The sequence below is a fragment of the Pristiophorus japonicus genome, chromosome 23, assembly GCF_044704955.1.
Source record: "Pristiophorus japonicus isolate sPriJap1 chromosome 23, sPriJap1.hap1, whole genome shotgun sequence".
Lineage (NCBI taxonomy): Eukaryota > Metazoa > Chordata > Chondrichthyes > Pristiophoridae > Pristiophorus > Pristiophorus japonicus.
In genome coordinates, this window is record NC_091999.1 from 35,059,155 (window position 1) to 35,076,717 (window position 17,563).

Sequence of the window (17,563 nt, forward strand, 5' to 3'; positions counted from 1 at the left end):
ATCGTTGGCCTTAAAATTCCGTGGCTTTTTCCCGCGTGGGGTCGTATACCATTCCTTAATAAAACAGAGATTTTTCCCATCCTGCTCAGTTACACCCGATTTTCATGTGTTGCAGTTGCATTTTTCTGTAACTCTGTGAAACTCTGAGCAGATAATGAAATGAATTGTGAAATGTATCTGTTTCGCTGTATTTGTATCTGTCTATGCCTCTCTCTCTCTCTTTAGAGAGATGTGTATGTATTTCTGTGTTTGAGTCTTTGTCTCTCTCAGTCCGCCTCTCTCTGATTCACTCTGTCTATCCCTATTTTTCTGTTTGTCTCTGTCTCTCAATCTGTATTCTTCTCACGGTGTCCAGTTCTGTTCGAAAGGGATTCTCTCAGACTCTCTGTCTGACTGTCTCTCTCTTTCCCAGAATCTCTGTCTGCCCATGTCTTTGCCTGTCTCTGTTCGTCCTTGTCTCTAACCTGATGAGTATTTCCATAATTTTCTGTTTTTGTCTACTTGTTTCTCTCTCTATCTGTCTTTCTCTCTGTTTGTCTCCCTCTTTTTCTCTCTCTTTGTCCCTGGCTTTTTCTTGTCATTCGATCACTATTTCCCTCCCTCTCTTTATGTAGCACGCAAACACATTTCTGTGTATGTATGTATTTGAGGCTTTGTCTCATTCAGTCTGACCCTCCCTCTCAGTCTCAAACGTTCTGTCTCTCTTTGTCTCTATCTCGCTGTCTGTCACTCCCTGTTTCCATGTTTGTCTCTGTTTCTCAATGTGTCTGTTTCTTTCTCACGGTGTCCAGTTCTGTTCCAATGGGATTCTCTTAGTCTCTCTGTCTGACTGACTCACTCTTTCCCATCATCTCTGTCTGTCTATGTCTCTGCCTGTCTGTCTCTCTTTGCCTGTCGCTGGTAGTTCCTGTCTCTAACCTATTTCCATAATGTTCTGTTTATATCTTTGTCTCTCTCTCTCTCTACCTGCCGCTCTCTCTCTATCTGTCTCTCTCCTTGTTACTGTCTTTATCACTGTCTTTCTCTCAATCTTTCCCTCTCTCTCTTTATGGATCACACACACACACACACATCTCTGTATATGTCTGCGTTTGAGTCTTTTTCTCAAGCTGTCTGCCTCTCATTCTCAGTCTCACACTTTCCGTCTCTTGTTGTCTCTATCTCGTTGCCTGTCTCTCCTTGTTTGTCGGTTTGTCTCTGTCCCTCAATGTGCCTGTCTACTTCTCATGGTGTCCATTTCTGTTCACAGCTCGATTCCTGCTCTGATAGAATTCATATTTGTTAATTTCGTGGTCAGTATCCCTGCTTGTCAAGCGTGAGATGTGGGGTTCAATGCCCCGATAGGATGAAACTTTTTCAAAATGTTGAATATTACTTCTGTTTCCTGGTATAGATTAATGTTAAAAAGTTGAAGAGCAATTTCGAACACGAAAAATACAGCAAGAGGGGATTGCCTCTTCCAGATCTTTCACAAACGGAGACTGTTTCAGGATTCTGTGGCCGTCAGTTGCACAGAGTTTTATCTGAGTAACATTTAACAAGCCAGTTAGCTAGTAGCCATGGCCGAGATGTTAAGGCAATAGACGAGATAATCCATTGGGTTTTCATCACGAAGGATCGAACCTTGCCGACTATGGTTCTAAGCATTTTTCATTCCATTTCACAATTTAACCAGGTCTTTGCAAAACTGATCCTGTGATAGATGGAATAATGTGCCACACCTTTCAACACTGACACATTTTTACTCATTGTTATTAATCTGCAATATTCACGATACATACGGATAGAAAAACGCAAAAGTCAGCCAAATTTGCGACATTGCTTCAGCCTGTCTTTCCCTCGAAATGTCTAAGGCACTCTGTGCATGTCCGTTGGTGCGTGTATATTTTTGGTTGTGTGTGTGTCTCTCTCTCTGTCTGTCTATCTGTATGTATGTCTCTGCGTATGTGCAACTGTCTGTGGAAATCATCACCATGAATTTGGTATGTGCTTGAACATTTTTTAAAAACTTGCGGAAAATAATAGGGTTGTGAACTTTGGTATCGGCTTTGGTTCAGTGGCAGCATTCTCGACTGAATCTGGAGTTTGTGTGTTCAAGTCGCACTCCTGAGACTTGAGCATATAATCTTTGCTGATTTTCAATTGCAGTACTTGGGGAATTTTGCATTCTCGAAGCTGTTGACTTTCGGATGAAATGTTAAATTGAAGCTCCGTCTGCAACCTCGGGTGGATGTGAACGTTCCCAGAGCATTACTCGAAAAAGAATAGGAGAGCTGCCCCCGTGTCACTATTACTAAAAATGTTCGTAAATGCGCACTGAAACCCTTTGTGTCCGTGAGGGTGGGGTTCCACCCCAGATTCTAACAGAGACAGAATCCGAATGCTGACAGGACCAGGATTGCCGAGTGCTTAAGGCATTGGATTTAAAATGTAATTGATTTAAACCCGCGTGGGTTCGAACTCAACTCCTTAATTTAACACAGATTTCCTCCCATCCTGTTCAGTGGTACCCGATTTTCACCTGTTGAATCAGCATTTTTCTATGACACTCTGAGCCGATTGTGAAATGTATCTGCGTCGCTCAGTCTCTGCCTCTTTCTCTCTTCAGAGAACTGTTTGTGTGTTTGAGTCTCTGACTCACTCTGTTTGTCTCTGTCTCTTTCTCACTCTGTCCAGTTCTGTTCCAATGGGATTCTCTCAGACTCTCTGTCTGACTGGCTCTTTGCCATGATCTGCCTGTCCATGTCGCTGTTATTCCCTGTCTCTAACCTGATGAGTATTTTCATCATTTTCTGTTTTTGTCTCTATGCCTCTCTCTCTATCTCTCTTTCTCTCTGTCTGTCTCCGTCTTTGTCTCTATCTTTGTCCCTGTGTTTTTCTCTGTCATTCCATCACCATTTGCCTCCCTCTCTTTCTGGAGCACGCAAACACATCTCTGTGTATGTCTCATTCAGTCTGAACCCCCCTCTCAGTCTCACACTTTATGTCTCTCGTTGTCTCTATCTCGCTCTCTGTCTCTCCCTGTTTGTCGGTTTGTCTCTGTCTCTCAATGTGTCTGTCGACTTCCCCTAATCTGAGGAAGGACGTCCTTGCTATTGAGGGAGTACAGTGAAGGTTCACCAGCTTGATTCCCGGGATGGCAGGACTGAGATATGAGGAGAGACTGGATCAACTTGGCTGGTATCCACTGGAGTTTAGAAGAATGAGAGGCGCTCCCATAGAAATATATAAAATTCTGAAGAGATTGGACAGGTTAGAGGCGGGTAGAATGTTCCCATTGCTGGTGAGTTCGAGAACCATGGGTCACAGTCTAAGAATAAGTTGTAAGGCATTTAGGACCGAGATGAGGAGAAACTTCTTCACTCAGAGAGAGGTTAACCTGTGGCATTCTCTACCACAGAAAGTTCTTGAGGCCAGTTCGTTAGTTATATTCAAAAGGGAGTTAGATATGGCCCTTACGGCTAAAGGGATCAAGGGGTATGGAGAGAAAGCAGGAAAGGGGTACTGAGGTTGAATGTTCAGCCATGATCTTATTGAATGATGCTGCAGGCTCGAAGCACCGAATGGCCAATCCTGCAAATATTTTTTTTGTTTCTATGTTGATGCGTGTATATTTTTGGTTATTGTGTGTGTGTCTGTGTATGTTTACCTGTATGTATGTCTCTGTGTATGTGCAGTTGTCTATGGAAATCATCACCATGAATTTGGTGCGTCCTGGAAATTTTAAAAAGCTTGGGGAAAATAATACGGTTGTGATCTTTGGTATCGGCTTTCTTTCAGTGGCTCCATTCTCGACTGAATCAGGAGGTTGTGTGTTTCAGTCGCACTCTGAGACTTGAGCACGTCATCTTGGCTGACACTCAAATGCAGTACCTGGGGAATTTTGGATTGTTGAAGCAGTTGACTTTCGGATGAAATGTTAAATTGAAGCTTCATCTCCACCCTCGGGTGGATGTGAAAGGTCCCAGAGCCTTACTCGAAAAAGAATAGGAGAGTTGCGCCCGTGTCAATATTAGGAAAAATGTTCGAAAATGCTCCCTGAAAACCTATGTGTCTGTGTGTGTCTGTGGGGGTGGAGTTCAAGCACAGATTAATACAGAGACAGAATCCAATCTCTGACGGGACATAGACATAGAAAATAGGTGCAGGAGTAGGCCATTCGGCCCTTCCAGCCTGCACCGCCATTCAATGAGTTCATGACTGAACATGCAACTTCAGTACCCCATTCCTGCTTTCTCGCCATACCCCTTGATCCACCTAGTAGCAAGGACTTCATCTAACTCCTTTTTGAATATATTTAGTGAATTGGCCTCAAATACTTTCTGTGGTAGATAATTCCACAGGTTCACCACTCTCTGGGTGAAGAAGTTCCTCCTCATCTCGGTACTAAATGGCTTGCCCCTTATCCTGAGACTGTGTCACCTGGTTCTGGACTTTCCCAACATTGGGAGCATTCTTCCTGCATCTAACCTGTCTAACTCCGTCAGAATTTCAAACGTTTCTATGAGGTCCCCTCTCATTCTTCTGAACTCCAGTGAATACAAGCCCAGTTGACCCAGTTTTTCTTGATAGGTCAGTCCCGCCATCCCGGGAATTAATCTGGTGAACCTTCGCTGCACTCCCTCAATAGCAAGAATGTCCTTCCTCAGGTTAGTAGAACAAAACTGTACACAATACTCGTGGTGTGGCCTCACCAAGACCCTGTACAACTGTAGCAACACCTCCCTGCCCCTGTACTGAAATCCCCTCGCTATGAAGGCCAACATGCCCTTTGCTTTCTTAATTGCCTGCTGTACCTGCATGCCAATCTTCAATGACTGATGTACCATGATACCCAGGTATCGTTGCACCTCCCCTTTTCCTAATCTGTCTCCATTCAGATTGTAGTCTGTCTCTCTGTTTTTACCACCAAAGTGGATAACCTCACATTTATCCACATTATACTTCATCTGCCATGCATTTGCCCATTCATCCAACCTATCCAAGTCACTCTGCAGCCTCATAGCATCCTCCTCGCAGCTCACACTGCTACCCAACTTCGTGTAATCCGCAAATTTGGAGATACTACATTTAATCCTCTCATCCAAATCATTAATGTACAATGTAAACAGCTGGGGCCCCAGCAAAGAATCTTGCGGTACCCCACTAGTCACTGCATGCCATTCTGAAAAGTCCCCATTTAATCCTACTCGTTGCTTCCTGACTGACAACCAGTTCTCAATCCATGTCAGCATAGTACCCCCAATCCCATGTGCTTTAATTTTGCACATATAATCTCTTGCGTGGGATTCCTGTTTGATGCCCTCCCCAACATCACTACTACTGTTTGGAGGTCAGTACATTTGCGTTATACCTACATCAGCAAGTTACATACATAAGCAATTCACTACCTTCATCATAATTCTGAGCCCCTATGTGCAACCTTATAATTTATCCTTTACAGGGGTCGATGCAAAGCCTCCCTCAGTGCTCTCTATGAGTCCTCTAATTGTTTGGTGAGACGGTTATCCACTCTGCTTAGATCTTCGTTTTAAATCTGAAGATTTCCTAATTTTTCCATTGCAGTGCCTACGTGAATTGCATTGATACTCAGCTGTTGCATTACTCAGTAGCTAATGCAAATTGACTCTGCAAAATCTCAGTTTTCTGTTTACTGTCTGAATCTATTTTTTGCAAATCTTCATTCTTAGCCGAATTTTGTTTTTCCAATCCGATATTTTATCCTCTAATTCTTTCTTGACCTTTGATTCATGTTCTGCGAAGTATGAAGGTGCATAGGTAACTAGACTCAGCGCCTTACCAAGCTTCTTTTTCTTAGCTTTAATCTGTTCATCAGTAAAAGTGACCGTATCCTTAAGCGACACATTCGGGTTTTCCCCTAGGCAATCTACCAACAGTGTCTGCACTTGCGTATCGTCACATCTTTTTTCTAACTTTTTCTGATACACTTCCCAAAGACACTCCTCTGGCAATTTAAAATTAATTATTTTAATTAAGCTTCCTTATCGAAAATAATAGTCATTATCGGTTGATGTAAATTAACCCACCATAAGGTTTGATTGGTGATCAAACTATCTGCCTTGCGTCTGCTGTTTATACACAACAACCTGATTTTAAATGGAGAGAAAAAATTACAAGAGTCCCCAATTAAATTGGAAAAGAATATATTGTATTTTGTTTTAAATATCTCTTTCTTTTGTCCCTTCGTGGTTGCCAGATGTAGTTTTTAAATACTGACCAGCTTTTTGCCGCTTGCTAACTATAGCAATTCAACTATTCTCAGGGTTTATCTTTAATTCAAACTCGGAGACTTTGTTCAAATCATAACAAATGCTTTTACTACAGGTATAATGGATAAAAAAACAGAGCTTTATAAAGTTAATTATGTTCTGTTACAAAAAGTAATACTTAACAAATTATAGTCACAGCCTACTTCTCGATAGTGACCTCTCGAGATGACTGTGGTGCCGACTCCTTATCTCCTGTTCTCTTGATTCGCACTGCATTCTGAGTAGAATAGCTGTTAATTTATACCATTTTTGTCCCATTCAAATGCTATGAAAATCTGCTGCTGTTTCACCCTTACAATAGATCATATTGTCTACTGCCTTTGACCTTTAATGTTATATCTATCTCCCCTCCATCTCTGCGGCAGGAATCACTTCTCTGAGAACAGTTATACGGACCATGTCACACAGAATGCATTACAGAGCTTGGCTTTAAAAAATTATGATAAGAACTGGTACATGCTGCATACCTTTATCTGATTGATTAATAATTTTGGCCTCCATCCTTCTAGTTCTAAATTAAGTTCTATCAGCAGTTACAAAAATGGATAACATAATAATGGCTCAGTTTAGCATGATGCTTTGCTTCTCAGCCTTTGGTCACTTTAAAACGCTTTTTAAGCTATACGGCCATTTTCTATCATTTATAAACTAATTTTCGAGACTTTTACTGGAAATTACAAACATAAAAATTATTCATTAATTAAAGACGTGTAAAATAAGCTTCTTAACTCTAACTTCGAACATCTGTCAATAGGAGGTATATTAGATTAGGCAGCAACTCCATCCATTCCCAAACTAACTTCCAAGCCCCTTCAGTAGCGCCGATGAATCTTCTCTCCCGCCAACGCTAAGTGTCATTCTACTGCAGGAGGCTTCAGGCCTAGACCGCATGGGTTTAAAGAAAGAGCAGCGCGGCAACAGAAGGAACACGGGGGAAGATACTCGGGTGTGACCACAAACCGTGGGAGGTATTTTTTGGTCGGGGGGCTCCGAATGAAAGTTCAGACGGTAAAGGACAGTGTACACAAAGTTCAGCGAAACAGGGAGCGAATATCACTGGTAGAACCCTGCGTGATCATCAGTGAGTTCAGGGAGATGGTATCAGAGGGAATGGACTAGAGCAGGGAGACAGAATCCCTGGGATGATGACCAATGAGTTAAGGGAGATGGTAACAGAGCGAATGCAGTTGAGCAGCGAGGCAGGATCCCCGGGGTGATGATCAGTGAGTTCGTGGAGATGGTATCAGGGGGAAAGGAGCAGAGAAGGCAGACAGGATCCCCAGTTGATTATCAGTGAGTTCAGGGAGATGGTATCAGAGGGAATGGAGCAGTGCAGCGAGACAGGATCCCTGGGGTGATGATCACTGAGTTTGGGGTGATGGTATCAGAGGGAATGGAGCAGAGTAGAACATAAGAACATAAGAACATAAGAAATAGGAACAGGAGTAGACACTACGGTCCCTCGAGCCTGCTCCATCTTTCAATAGGATCAGTGCTGATCTGTTCATGGATTCAGCTCCATTTTCCTCCCCGCTGCCCATAACCCCTTATCCCCTTATCGTTTAAGAAACCGTCTATTTCTGCCTTAAATTTAGTCAATGTCCCAGCTTCCAGAACTCTCTGAGGCAGCGATTTCCACAGATTTACAACCCTCTGAGAGAAGAGATTTCTGCTCATCTCTGTTTTAAATGGGCGGCCCCTGATTCTAAGATCATGCCCTCTAGTTCAGTGGAAACATGCTCGTTAAATCCATCCTGACAAGCCCCCTTAGATTATACTCTTCGATAAGATCACCTCTCATTCTTCTGAATTCCAATGAGTGGAGGCCCAACCTACTCGACCGTTCCTCATAACTCACCCCCCTCATTCCCGGAATCAACCTAGTGAATCTTCTCTGAACTGCTTCCAAAGCAAATATATCCTTTCGTAAATATGGAAATCAAAACGTCACGTCGTATTCCAGGTTTGGCCTCACCAATATCTTATATAGCATTAGCAAGACATCCCTGCTTTTATAGTCCATCCCCTTTGCAATAAAAGTCAAGATACCATTGGCCTTCCTGATCACTTGCTCTACCTGCATACTCTCCTTTTGTGTTTCATGCACAAATACCCCACGTCCTGCTGTGCTGCGGCATTTTACAATTTTTCTCCATTTAAATAATAACGTGCTCTTCGATTTTTTTCTGCAAAAGTGCATGACCTCACACTTTCTAACATTATACTCCATCTGACAAATTTTGACCCACTCACTTAGCCTGTCTACGTCCTTTTGCAGATTTTTTGTGTCCTCCTCATACATTGCTTTTCCTCCCATCTTTGTATCGTCATCAAACTTGAATATGTTTCACTCAGTCCCTTCTTCCAAGTCGTTAATATAGATAGTAAATAGTTGGGGTCACAGCACTGATCCCTGCGGCGCCCCACTAGTTACTGGTTGCCAATGAGAGAATTACCCATTTATCCCTACTCTCTGTTTATGTTCGTTAGCCACTTTTCTATCCATGCTACTATATTACCCCCAACCCCGTGAACGTTTATCTTGTGCATTAACCGTTTATGTCGCACCTTGTCAAATGCCTCCATAAGTCCAAATACACCACTTCCACTGTTTCTGGTTTATCTACCCTGTTCGTTACATCCTCAAAGAACTCCATCAAATTTGTCAAACCTGACTTCCACTTCATAAGTCCATGCTGATTCTGCCAGACCGTATTTTGCTTTTCAAAATGTCCTGCTACAGCTTCTTTAATAATGTACTCCAACATTTTCCCAACCACAGATTTTAGTCTAACTGATCTATAGTTTTCTGCTTTTTGTCTACTTCCTTTTTTAAATAGGCACATTACATTTGCAATTTCCAAATCTCCTGGGATCTCCCCAGAATCCAGAGAATTTTGGTAAATTAAAACCAATACATCCACAATCCCTATCAATACATCTTTTAAGACCCGAGGATGCAATCCCTCATGTCTAGGGGATTTATCCGCCTTTATTCCCATTATCTTACTGAGTACCATCGCCTTAGTGATTGTGATTGTGTTAAGTTCCACCCGTCCTATTGGCCCTTTACTATCCACTGTCGGAATATTGCTAGCGTCCTCGACTGTAAAGACTAATACGAAATATTGTTCAGAGTTTCTGCTATCTCCATGTTCCCCATTACTAATTCCAGTAGGGCTAACTGCATTCTGGAAACAGGAGACAGAGTGCCAGTGTTAATGGGTGTTGCTGAGATTAGAGCAGGATTGCAGGTGGTTATTTTGCTCCTCGTTCTGTTTAAAACGTTTGGACTCGGGAGTCATTTAAAGAGGACAGTCCAAAACCAAAATTCATTGTACAAATGCTCTCCCCGAGAGGAGGGCTCCACTCGCATACTTAGCCTGGTCAAAACTAAAATGGTATTAGATCAGAATTGGATTTTCCCCGGCGATCACACACTCTGCCCCCACCTAGCACACCGGCGGAGAGGGCTCCATAATACCCATGGGCACCGTGCCGTGCCGGATCTTATCTGCCTGAAATACTGTCTAAAAGCTGTTCTACTGGAAAATTGAGAGAGTCGCGGTGTATAACAGAAAAAGGTCGAGAGAGCGTGTGTATGTCTGAAAACCACCGGGCTCTGGGAATGATTCCCCAAGGTTGTGCACGGTGTTTGTGTCAGATTTCGAACCAGTGATATCCCTGCCCTGCGACTTTTGCTGGGACACTGTAGAGGGAGTTTTACTCTATATCTAACCCGTGCTGTACCTGCCCTGGGAGAGTTTGATTCGTCAGGTTAGAGGGAGCTTTACACTGTATCTAACCCGTGCTGTCCCTGCCCTGGGAGAGTTTTATGGGTCAGTGTAGAGGGAGCTTTACTCTGTATCTAAACCATGCTGTCCCTGCCCTGGGAGAGTTTGATGGGTCAGTGTAGAGGGAGCTTTACACTGTATCTAACCCGTGCTGTCCCTGCCCTGGGAGAGTTTGATGGATCAGTGTAGAGGGAGCTTTACTCTGTATCTAACCCATGCTTTCCCTGCCCTGGGAGAGTTTGATGGGTCAGTGTAGAGGGAGCATTACTCTATATCTAACCGTGCTCTCCCTGCACTTGGAATGTTTGATGGGTCGGTGTAGAGGGAGCTGTACTCTGTATCTAATGCGTGCTTTACCTGCCCTGTGAGTATTTGATTGGACAGTGTATAGGGGCATTTACCTTATATCAATCCCATGCTGTACCTGCCCTAGGAGATTTGTATGGGACACTGTAGAGGGAAACTTACTCTGTCGTGTACTGAAATGTGACAAGCTGTGATGGAGCAGAGTCCTGCTCTTTGATAGAACCTGCCATGTGACTGCGACAGACCATAATATTCGAGGAGGCTGCATGGTGCATCTGGTCGCTGTGCAGTAATTGCGCCTCTGGGACCGGATACAACAAGGCAGCGGTAGAGGTGTCTTTACTCCAGGGACACTGGGTGGCGCAGTGGGTCTTTCACCAATGAGACTTGGTTTCAATCACAACCCAGACAGGACGGGTGAAACATTCCTGTCAGGTAAACAAAACACAGTGTGACAGGGAAAATGGAGCCATGGAGAAATAAACAGAGAAAATTCCAAGTTAGTTTATTTGTGATTCCAGATTTATTAACAATGTCATAGAAAACAATTTACAGGGAAGTTTAAAAAAGTGAACACAAAGTGAATACAACTGAGCAGAACATTGAGAACCGAACTCAGATGGATTGGGCCTGTACTCTCTTGGGTTTAGAATAATGAGAGGTGATCGGATTGAAACATAAGATTCTGAGAGCGATTGACAGGATAAATGCTGAAGCGTTGTTTCTCCCTGGCTGGAGAGTCCAGAACTAGGGAGGCACTGTCTAAAGATAAAGGATCGGCCAGTTAAGACAGAGACGAGGAGGAATTCCTCTACTCAGAGGGTTCTGAACCTTTGGAATTCTCTGCCCCAGAGGGCTGTGGATGCTGAGTCTCTAAATATATTCAAGACACAAATAGATAGATTTTTGGCTCAAGCAAAACTAGGGATAATTATCAGCCCTGAATGTATTGAATTGCGCAGAAAACTCGAGGGGCCATTAGGTCTACTCCTGCTCCTATTTCTTATGTTCTTATGTCGGAGCTGCCAGCTATCTGTACTGTTGTGACAGACACCAGAGGGAGAGAAAACAGGGGTTCAGCATAAAGGGAATGGAAAAATTGTGAATAAAAATGAGTAAAGTTACTTATTTGCACACGAAATATTCAAGGCACGGTGAAATCCCGAGATACAGTTACATTACAGCCACAATTATCGTACATATTTCAAACTCAAAGACGGAAATCCCAGTTATATATTTCTCAGCTACTGATTCGGATCTAGTAACTTGAGGCATTTTACTCTGAGAATCACCAAGAGGACATAGTTTATTTTTAGTGACACAGAGATGATAAACAGATGAAGAAAATCCACGGCGGCCGAAAGTCAGACCATCACTTGACTGTAATAGAGAGATAAAAGAATGAAGCTGAGGTTTAGTGCTCTAGGGCATTTATCTCAGGATTTGTCAAACGGCTTCCGTCAGATGGAAGTATGAGCGGATTGAATCTTCCCAACTTCACCAGAGTGATGGCAGTGCTGTAGGAAATGCTCAGGAAGAACAGGATGATGAATGTGGAAGCGGTTGTCCAGATTTTGTCGCTCTCGTCCTCGTACTCTTCACTCCAGATGTGGTCTGAGGAATCTACGGGGATGTAGGGGAGGAAATATATTCAGATCGTTTTTAATGCGGGATGTCATACTATTAATTTATTTCCTCTTTTCTTTCCCGTAAGGTATTAGTTTATACTCTAATTTAACTTTGAATGTATACCTTGTGTTAAGTTAATCACTCTCAGCAACCTCTCTCTGTGCCTCACTCCACAGTCGCTCTTCCTTTATGATCCTCTTTTCGTCCGTTTTGGAAAATATGATAGTTTTTCTTCAATCTCAGAGGCTAATTGATTTTGGATGACTTCGTTACGATTGATCATTCCAGAATAATATGATGAAATATCGAGTGAGGATTACAGCTGGATCGCTATTGCGTTTCGGTAGGTTAAGGTAGTTAATTATTTGGAGCCTGCCAAAGGGGCTATTTAAGAGATCAGTTGTGAGTTTTTACCTTGTTTATTTATTTGTTAAGACAATGCTCTGTCCATAATTAACATATCGGTTTGCAAGAACTATATTGATCCAGTGTATGTGTAAGGATAGAATAGTGAAATGTGAGATATTATGGTATCAGGTATTATTTATTCTGGCCAAGCATTGGTACTTTGTCCGGCCAAAAACTGCATTTTAATTGACATTCGTCTATAGCCGGACGTTTTTGTTTGTGCTCTTTACTGTTTATGTGAGTGCATGACTATCTCTTGTTCTGGATTAGTTCATGTTTCTGTGTCTCTGTGAGGGTGTTACTGTGTGTGTTTATGTAATTGTGTGCGTGCTTTTCTCTCTGTGTGTACGTTTATGTGTAAAAGTGTGTGTGTGTGTGTGTTTATGTGTAACTGTGTTTGTTGATGTGTAAGTTTGTGCACGTGTGCAGTTGTAAGATTGAGTATGCGTGTGTAAATCTTTGTGTTATTTTGTGTAAGTGGGCCTGTGTCTATATGGAAGCGTGTGTTTATCTGTAATTATGAGTGTGCGATTTGGTGTAGTTGGGTGCAGGTAAGTTTATGTATAAGCACGTCCATGTCTAAGGGTTTGTGTATTGATGTTTGTGTGTGTATGTTTGTGTGCAAGTGTATTCACGTGTGTGCATTTGTGTAAGTGTATGTGTATCCTTGTGTATATGTATGTAAGTTCATGTGTGTGTTTGTCTGTAAGTGTAAGTGTGTGATTATGTCTGAGTGTTCGTTTATGTTTAGGTGTAAGTGTGTGCGTGTTTACATGTAACAGTGGGTTTGCAGGTAAGTTTGTGTGTGTGTGTTTTATGTTAGTGTGTGTGTGGATTGATGTGTGTGCTTATGTGTGTGTAAGTGTGTGTAAGTGTGTTTTTGTAAGTGAGTGTTTGGATTGATGTATGTGGAAGTGTGTGTTTGTAAGTGGGTGTTTGGATTGACGTGTGTGAAAATGTGTGTGTGTAAGTGTGTATAAGTGTGCTTTTTGTAAGTGTGTTTGGATTGATGTTTGTGTTTATGTGTGTTTAAGTGTGTGTACGTGTGTTTTGTGTAAGTGCATGTGTGGATTCATGTGTGCGTTTATGTGTTTGTAAATGTGTTTTGTGTAAGTGTGTATAAGTGTTTGCACGTGTGTTTTGTGTAAGTGTGTGTGTGGATTGACGTGTGTGTTTATGTGTGTGTAAGTGTGTGTGTGTGTGTGTTTTGGGTAAGTGCGTGTGTGGATTGATGTGTATGTTTATGTGTGTGTAAGTGTGTTTTGCGTAAGTGCGTGTGTGGATTGATGTGTATGTTTATGTGTGAGTAAGTGTGTTTTGTGTAAGTGCGTGTGTGGATTGATGTGTGTGTTAATGTGTGTGTAAGTGTGTGTACCTGTGTTTTGTGTAAGTGTATGTGTGGATTGATGTGTCTGTGTATGTGTGTGAAAGTGTGTTTTGTGTAAGTGCGTGTATAGATTGATGTGTCTATTTATGTGTGTGCAAGTGTGCTTTTTGTAAGTGTGTTTGGATTGGTATGTGTGTGTTTATGTGTGTGTAAGTGTGTTCCGTGTAAGTGTGTGTAAGTGTGCTTTGTGTAATTGTGTGTTTGGATTGATGTGTGTGTGTAAGTGTGTGTAAGTTTATTTTGTGTAAGTATATGTGTGGATTGATGTGAAGTAATTATGGGTGTGTAAGTGCGTGTCAGTATGTTTTGTGAAATGTGTGTGTGGATTGAAGTGTGTCTTTATGTGTGTGTAACTGTGTTTTGTGTAGTGTGTGTTTGGATTATTGTCTATTATTGCTAATGTTCGAAGTTTCAGAGAGTATCAATAACTGGATTTTACAATGATGGTTTTCATTATATTCTAGTTATGTGTAATATTGTGTGTCAGAGTGTTAACGTATGTCTTTATATATAAGTCTATGTGTGTTTATGTGTAATTGTGCACTTACACAAAAACACAAACACTTACACAAAATCATCAACACACTTCCATGTGAACACACACAACCTCACTTTCATATTTATTCTCCCGACTCTGTAAATGTGTTCTGTTTGAGGAATAATGTGACGTCAGCCGAAAGAATGCAACAATTCAACCGATGGGCCTCAGAAACATCAGGGACACTGTGAGAAACCCGCAGAGGATTAATTCACCAGTTTAGATATGGCCCGTTAGAATTCAACATGTTCGTTTACAATTAACAGGGACAATTTCACCCCAACACTATTTAAAAATATTACGTGGAATAAATAGTTATTTCAGAATAGAATACTCATGTGGCAAGTTTAAAATCTTTACACCATGGGTTAGAATCTCACATTGTACACAGTGTGTTTATGTGTGTGTAAATGTGATTTTTGTAAGTGTGTATAAGTGTTTGTAAGTGTGTGTAAGTGTTTGCACCTGTGTTTTGTGTAAGTGTGTGTGTGGATTGACGTGTGTGTTTATGTGTGTGTGCGTGTGTGGATTGATGTGTATGTTTGTGTGTGTAAGTGTGTTTTGTGTAAGTGCGTGTGTGGATTGATATGTGTATTTATGTGTGCGTAAGTGTGTTTTGTGTAAGTGTGTCTGTGGATTGATGTGAGTATTTATGTGTGTGTAAGTGTGTTTGGTGTAAGTACGTGTGTGGATTGATGTGTGTGTTTATGTGTGTGAAAGTATCTTTTTTGTAATTGCGTGTATGGATTGATGTGTGTATTTATGTGTGTGTAAGTATATGCAAGTTTGGTTTTTGTAAGTGTGTGTTTGGATTGGTGTGTGTGTATTTATGTGTGTGTAAGTGTGTTTGGTGTAAGTGTGTGTGTGGATTGATGTGTGTGTTTATGTGTGTGAAAGTATGTTTTATGTAAGTGTGTGTATGGATTGATGTGTGTATTTATGTGTGTGTAAGTATATGCAAGTGTGGTTTTTGTAAGTGTGTGTTTGGATTGGTGTCTGTGTGTTTATGTGTGTGTAAGTGTGTTTGGTGTAAGTGTGTGTGTGGATTGATGTGTGTGTTTATGTGTGTGAAAGTATGTTTTATGTAAGTGCGTGTATGGATTGATGTGTGTATGTATGTGTGTGTAAGTGTGTGCAAGTGTGCATTTTGTAAGTGTGTGTTTGGATTGGTGTGTGTGTTTATGCGTGTGTAAGTGTGTTTTGTGTAAGTGTGCTTTGTGTAAGTGTGTGTGTGGATTGACGTGTGTTTTTATGTGTGTAAGTGTGTGTAACTGTGTTTTGTGTAGTGTGTGTTTGGATTGATATCTATTATTGCTACTGTTCGAAGTTTCAGAGAGTATCAATAACTGGATTTTACAAAGATGGTTTTCATTATATTCTAGTTATGTATAATATTATGTGTCAGAGTGTTAATGTATGTCTTTATATGTAAGTCTATGTGTGTTTATGTGTAATTGTGCACTTACACAAAAACACACACACTTACACAAAGTCATCAACATACTTCCATGTGAACACACACAAACTCACTTTCACATTTATTCTCCCTGGCTCTGTGTAAATGTGTTCTGTTTGAGGAATAATGTGACGTCAGCTGAAAGAATGCAACGATTCAACCGATGGGCCTCAGAAACATCAGGGACACAACTGTGAGAAACCCGCAGTGGATTCAATCACCAGTTTAGATATGGCCCATTAGAATTCAACATGTTTGTTTACAATTAACAGGGACTGCTGCACCCCCAACCCTATTTAAAAATATTACGTGGAATAAATAGTTATTTCAGAATATAATACTCATGTGGCAAATTTAAAATATTTAGACCATGGTTTAGAATCTCACATTGTACTGATGCCAACTTAGTCCATATAAAATAGGGTGGTTCACTTCCCATGTCCCTGCAGGGGGCGCAGTGGTGATTACATGAATTACACATTGCCCTTTCCCCTCTCGCTGGTGGATGTGATAGGTCCAGTAAGCTAATAATTACCCTTTACTCTCTCTCAGCTGGGGGAGTGGGGAGCGACAGTAGATTACCAATTACCCATCACAATCTCTGCTGGGGGAGTGCCTGATACAGTGGGTTAACTATTGCCCATTTCCCTATCTCTGGTGGAGGAGGGAGTGTACAGTGGGTTAACAATTGCTGTACCTCTCACTCGCTGTTGGGGGAATGGTATTAAAGTGGCCCAACAATTACCGTCCCCCCCCCCTCTCTCTAGTTAGGGAAGTGGTTCTAAAGTTGGTTAACAATTACCCTTTCCCCTCTCTCTGGTGGGGAGTGGAGGTACAGTTCGTGTTCGTGTGTGGCACTCACTTCAGTTCCCCGTGGCTGCAATATGAAACTGACTTCAATTCTGAATTTGCGGTAGACAACCCGAGAAATAGGGACACCGAGATATAAATGTGCTGCCTTTATTTATCGGAAATAGGAAAGGTAGGAAGTTTGTGAAGTTACTTTCATGAATCCTGTAAAGATAGAGCTTCACGCTGTCTCTAGCCCATGGTGTTTCTGCACTGGGAGCTCTGGCTGTACAAGCCTTGGACCAGAGAACAGCAAACCCCCTACTTCGCCCTCACATTGGCCAAAATAGGAAACACAATTAATTTTGCGGCAGTGTGTTTAGCTCACTGTTGGAAGGAGAACACTTTTTATTGGTTTCTATTTAAGAACTGAAAGGCAATCGAGAGATTGTCATTGACAAGAATTGACGGTGTCCATCAGAACAAGGGAAATATTCACAAAACTGGGTTTACCGCTGGATTTATTGACGATTCTGTTGGTGATCTTCAAGGGGATCGCTTCATGTCCCACCACACAGGAGTAAGAAGCGCCGCTGGCCCACTCCTCGGCTGCAATGGATAGCAGGCTGTACATGAAGAAGGAGCTGCTGCCGTTCTCCGCCATCACCTCGGTGTTCTTGTAGTTGCCGGAATCCACCGGCTTGTCATTGACGGTCCATTTGACGAAGATCTCTCGGGGGGAGAAACCTCTCACTAAGCAGGTGAGGCTGACCAACCTCGGAGCGGAGACTTCTTCTACCGAGGGCAGGAGGACAGTCACGGCCGGTTCCCGCCGATCTTTCGCTGTAGAACAGTTAGAATAAAGGTCAATGAACTGGACAGCTCCAGAGACAATGGGGGTGAACTTTAACCTAATGGAGCGGGCGGATTGTGGTCGTGGAGGTGGCTAAATTGGTAAAAATCGAT

The 17,563-nt window shown here is 42.0% G+C and overlaps 1 gene segment (V, D, J or C); it reads right to left on the reverse strand.

Moving 5' to 3' along the window:
• Positions 1 to 17,048: 17,048 nt before the first annotated feature.
• LOC139235482 (Ig heavy chain C region-like) overlaps positions 17,049 to 17,563 on the reverse strand; it is a 193,687-nt gene continuing 193,172 nt past the window's right edge. Inside the window, 1 exon segment of the C gene segment in view lies at positions 17,049 to 17,440. Coding sequence covers positions 17,049 to 17,440 — 392 coding nt within the window.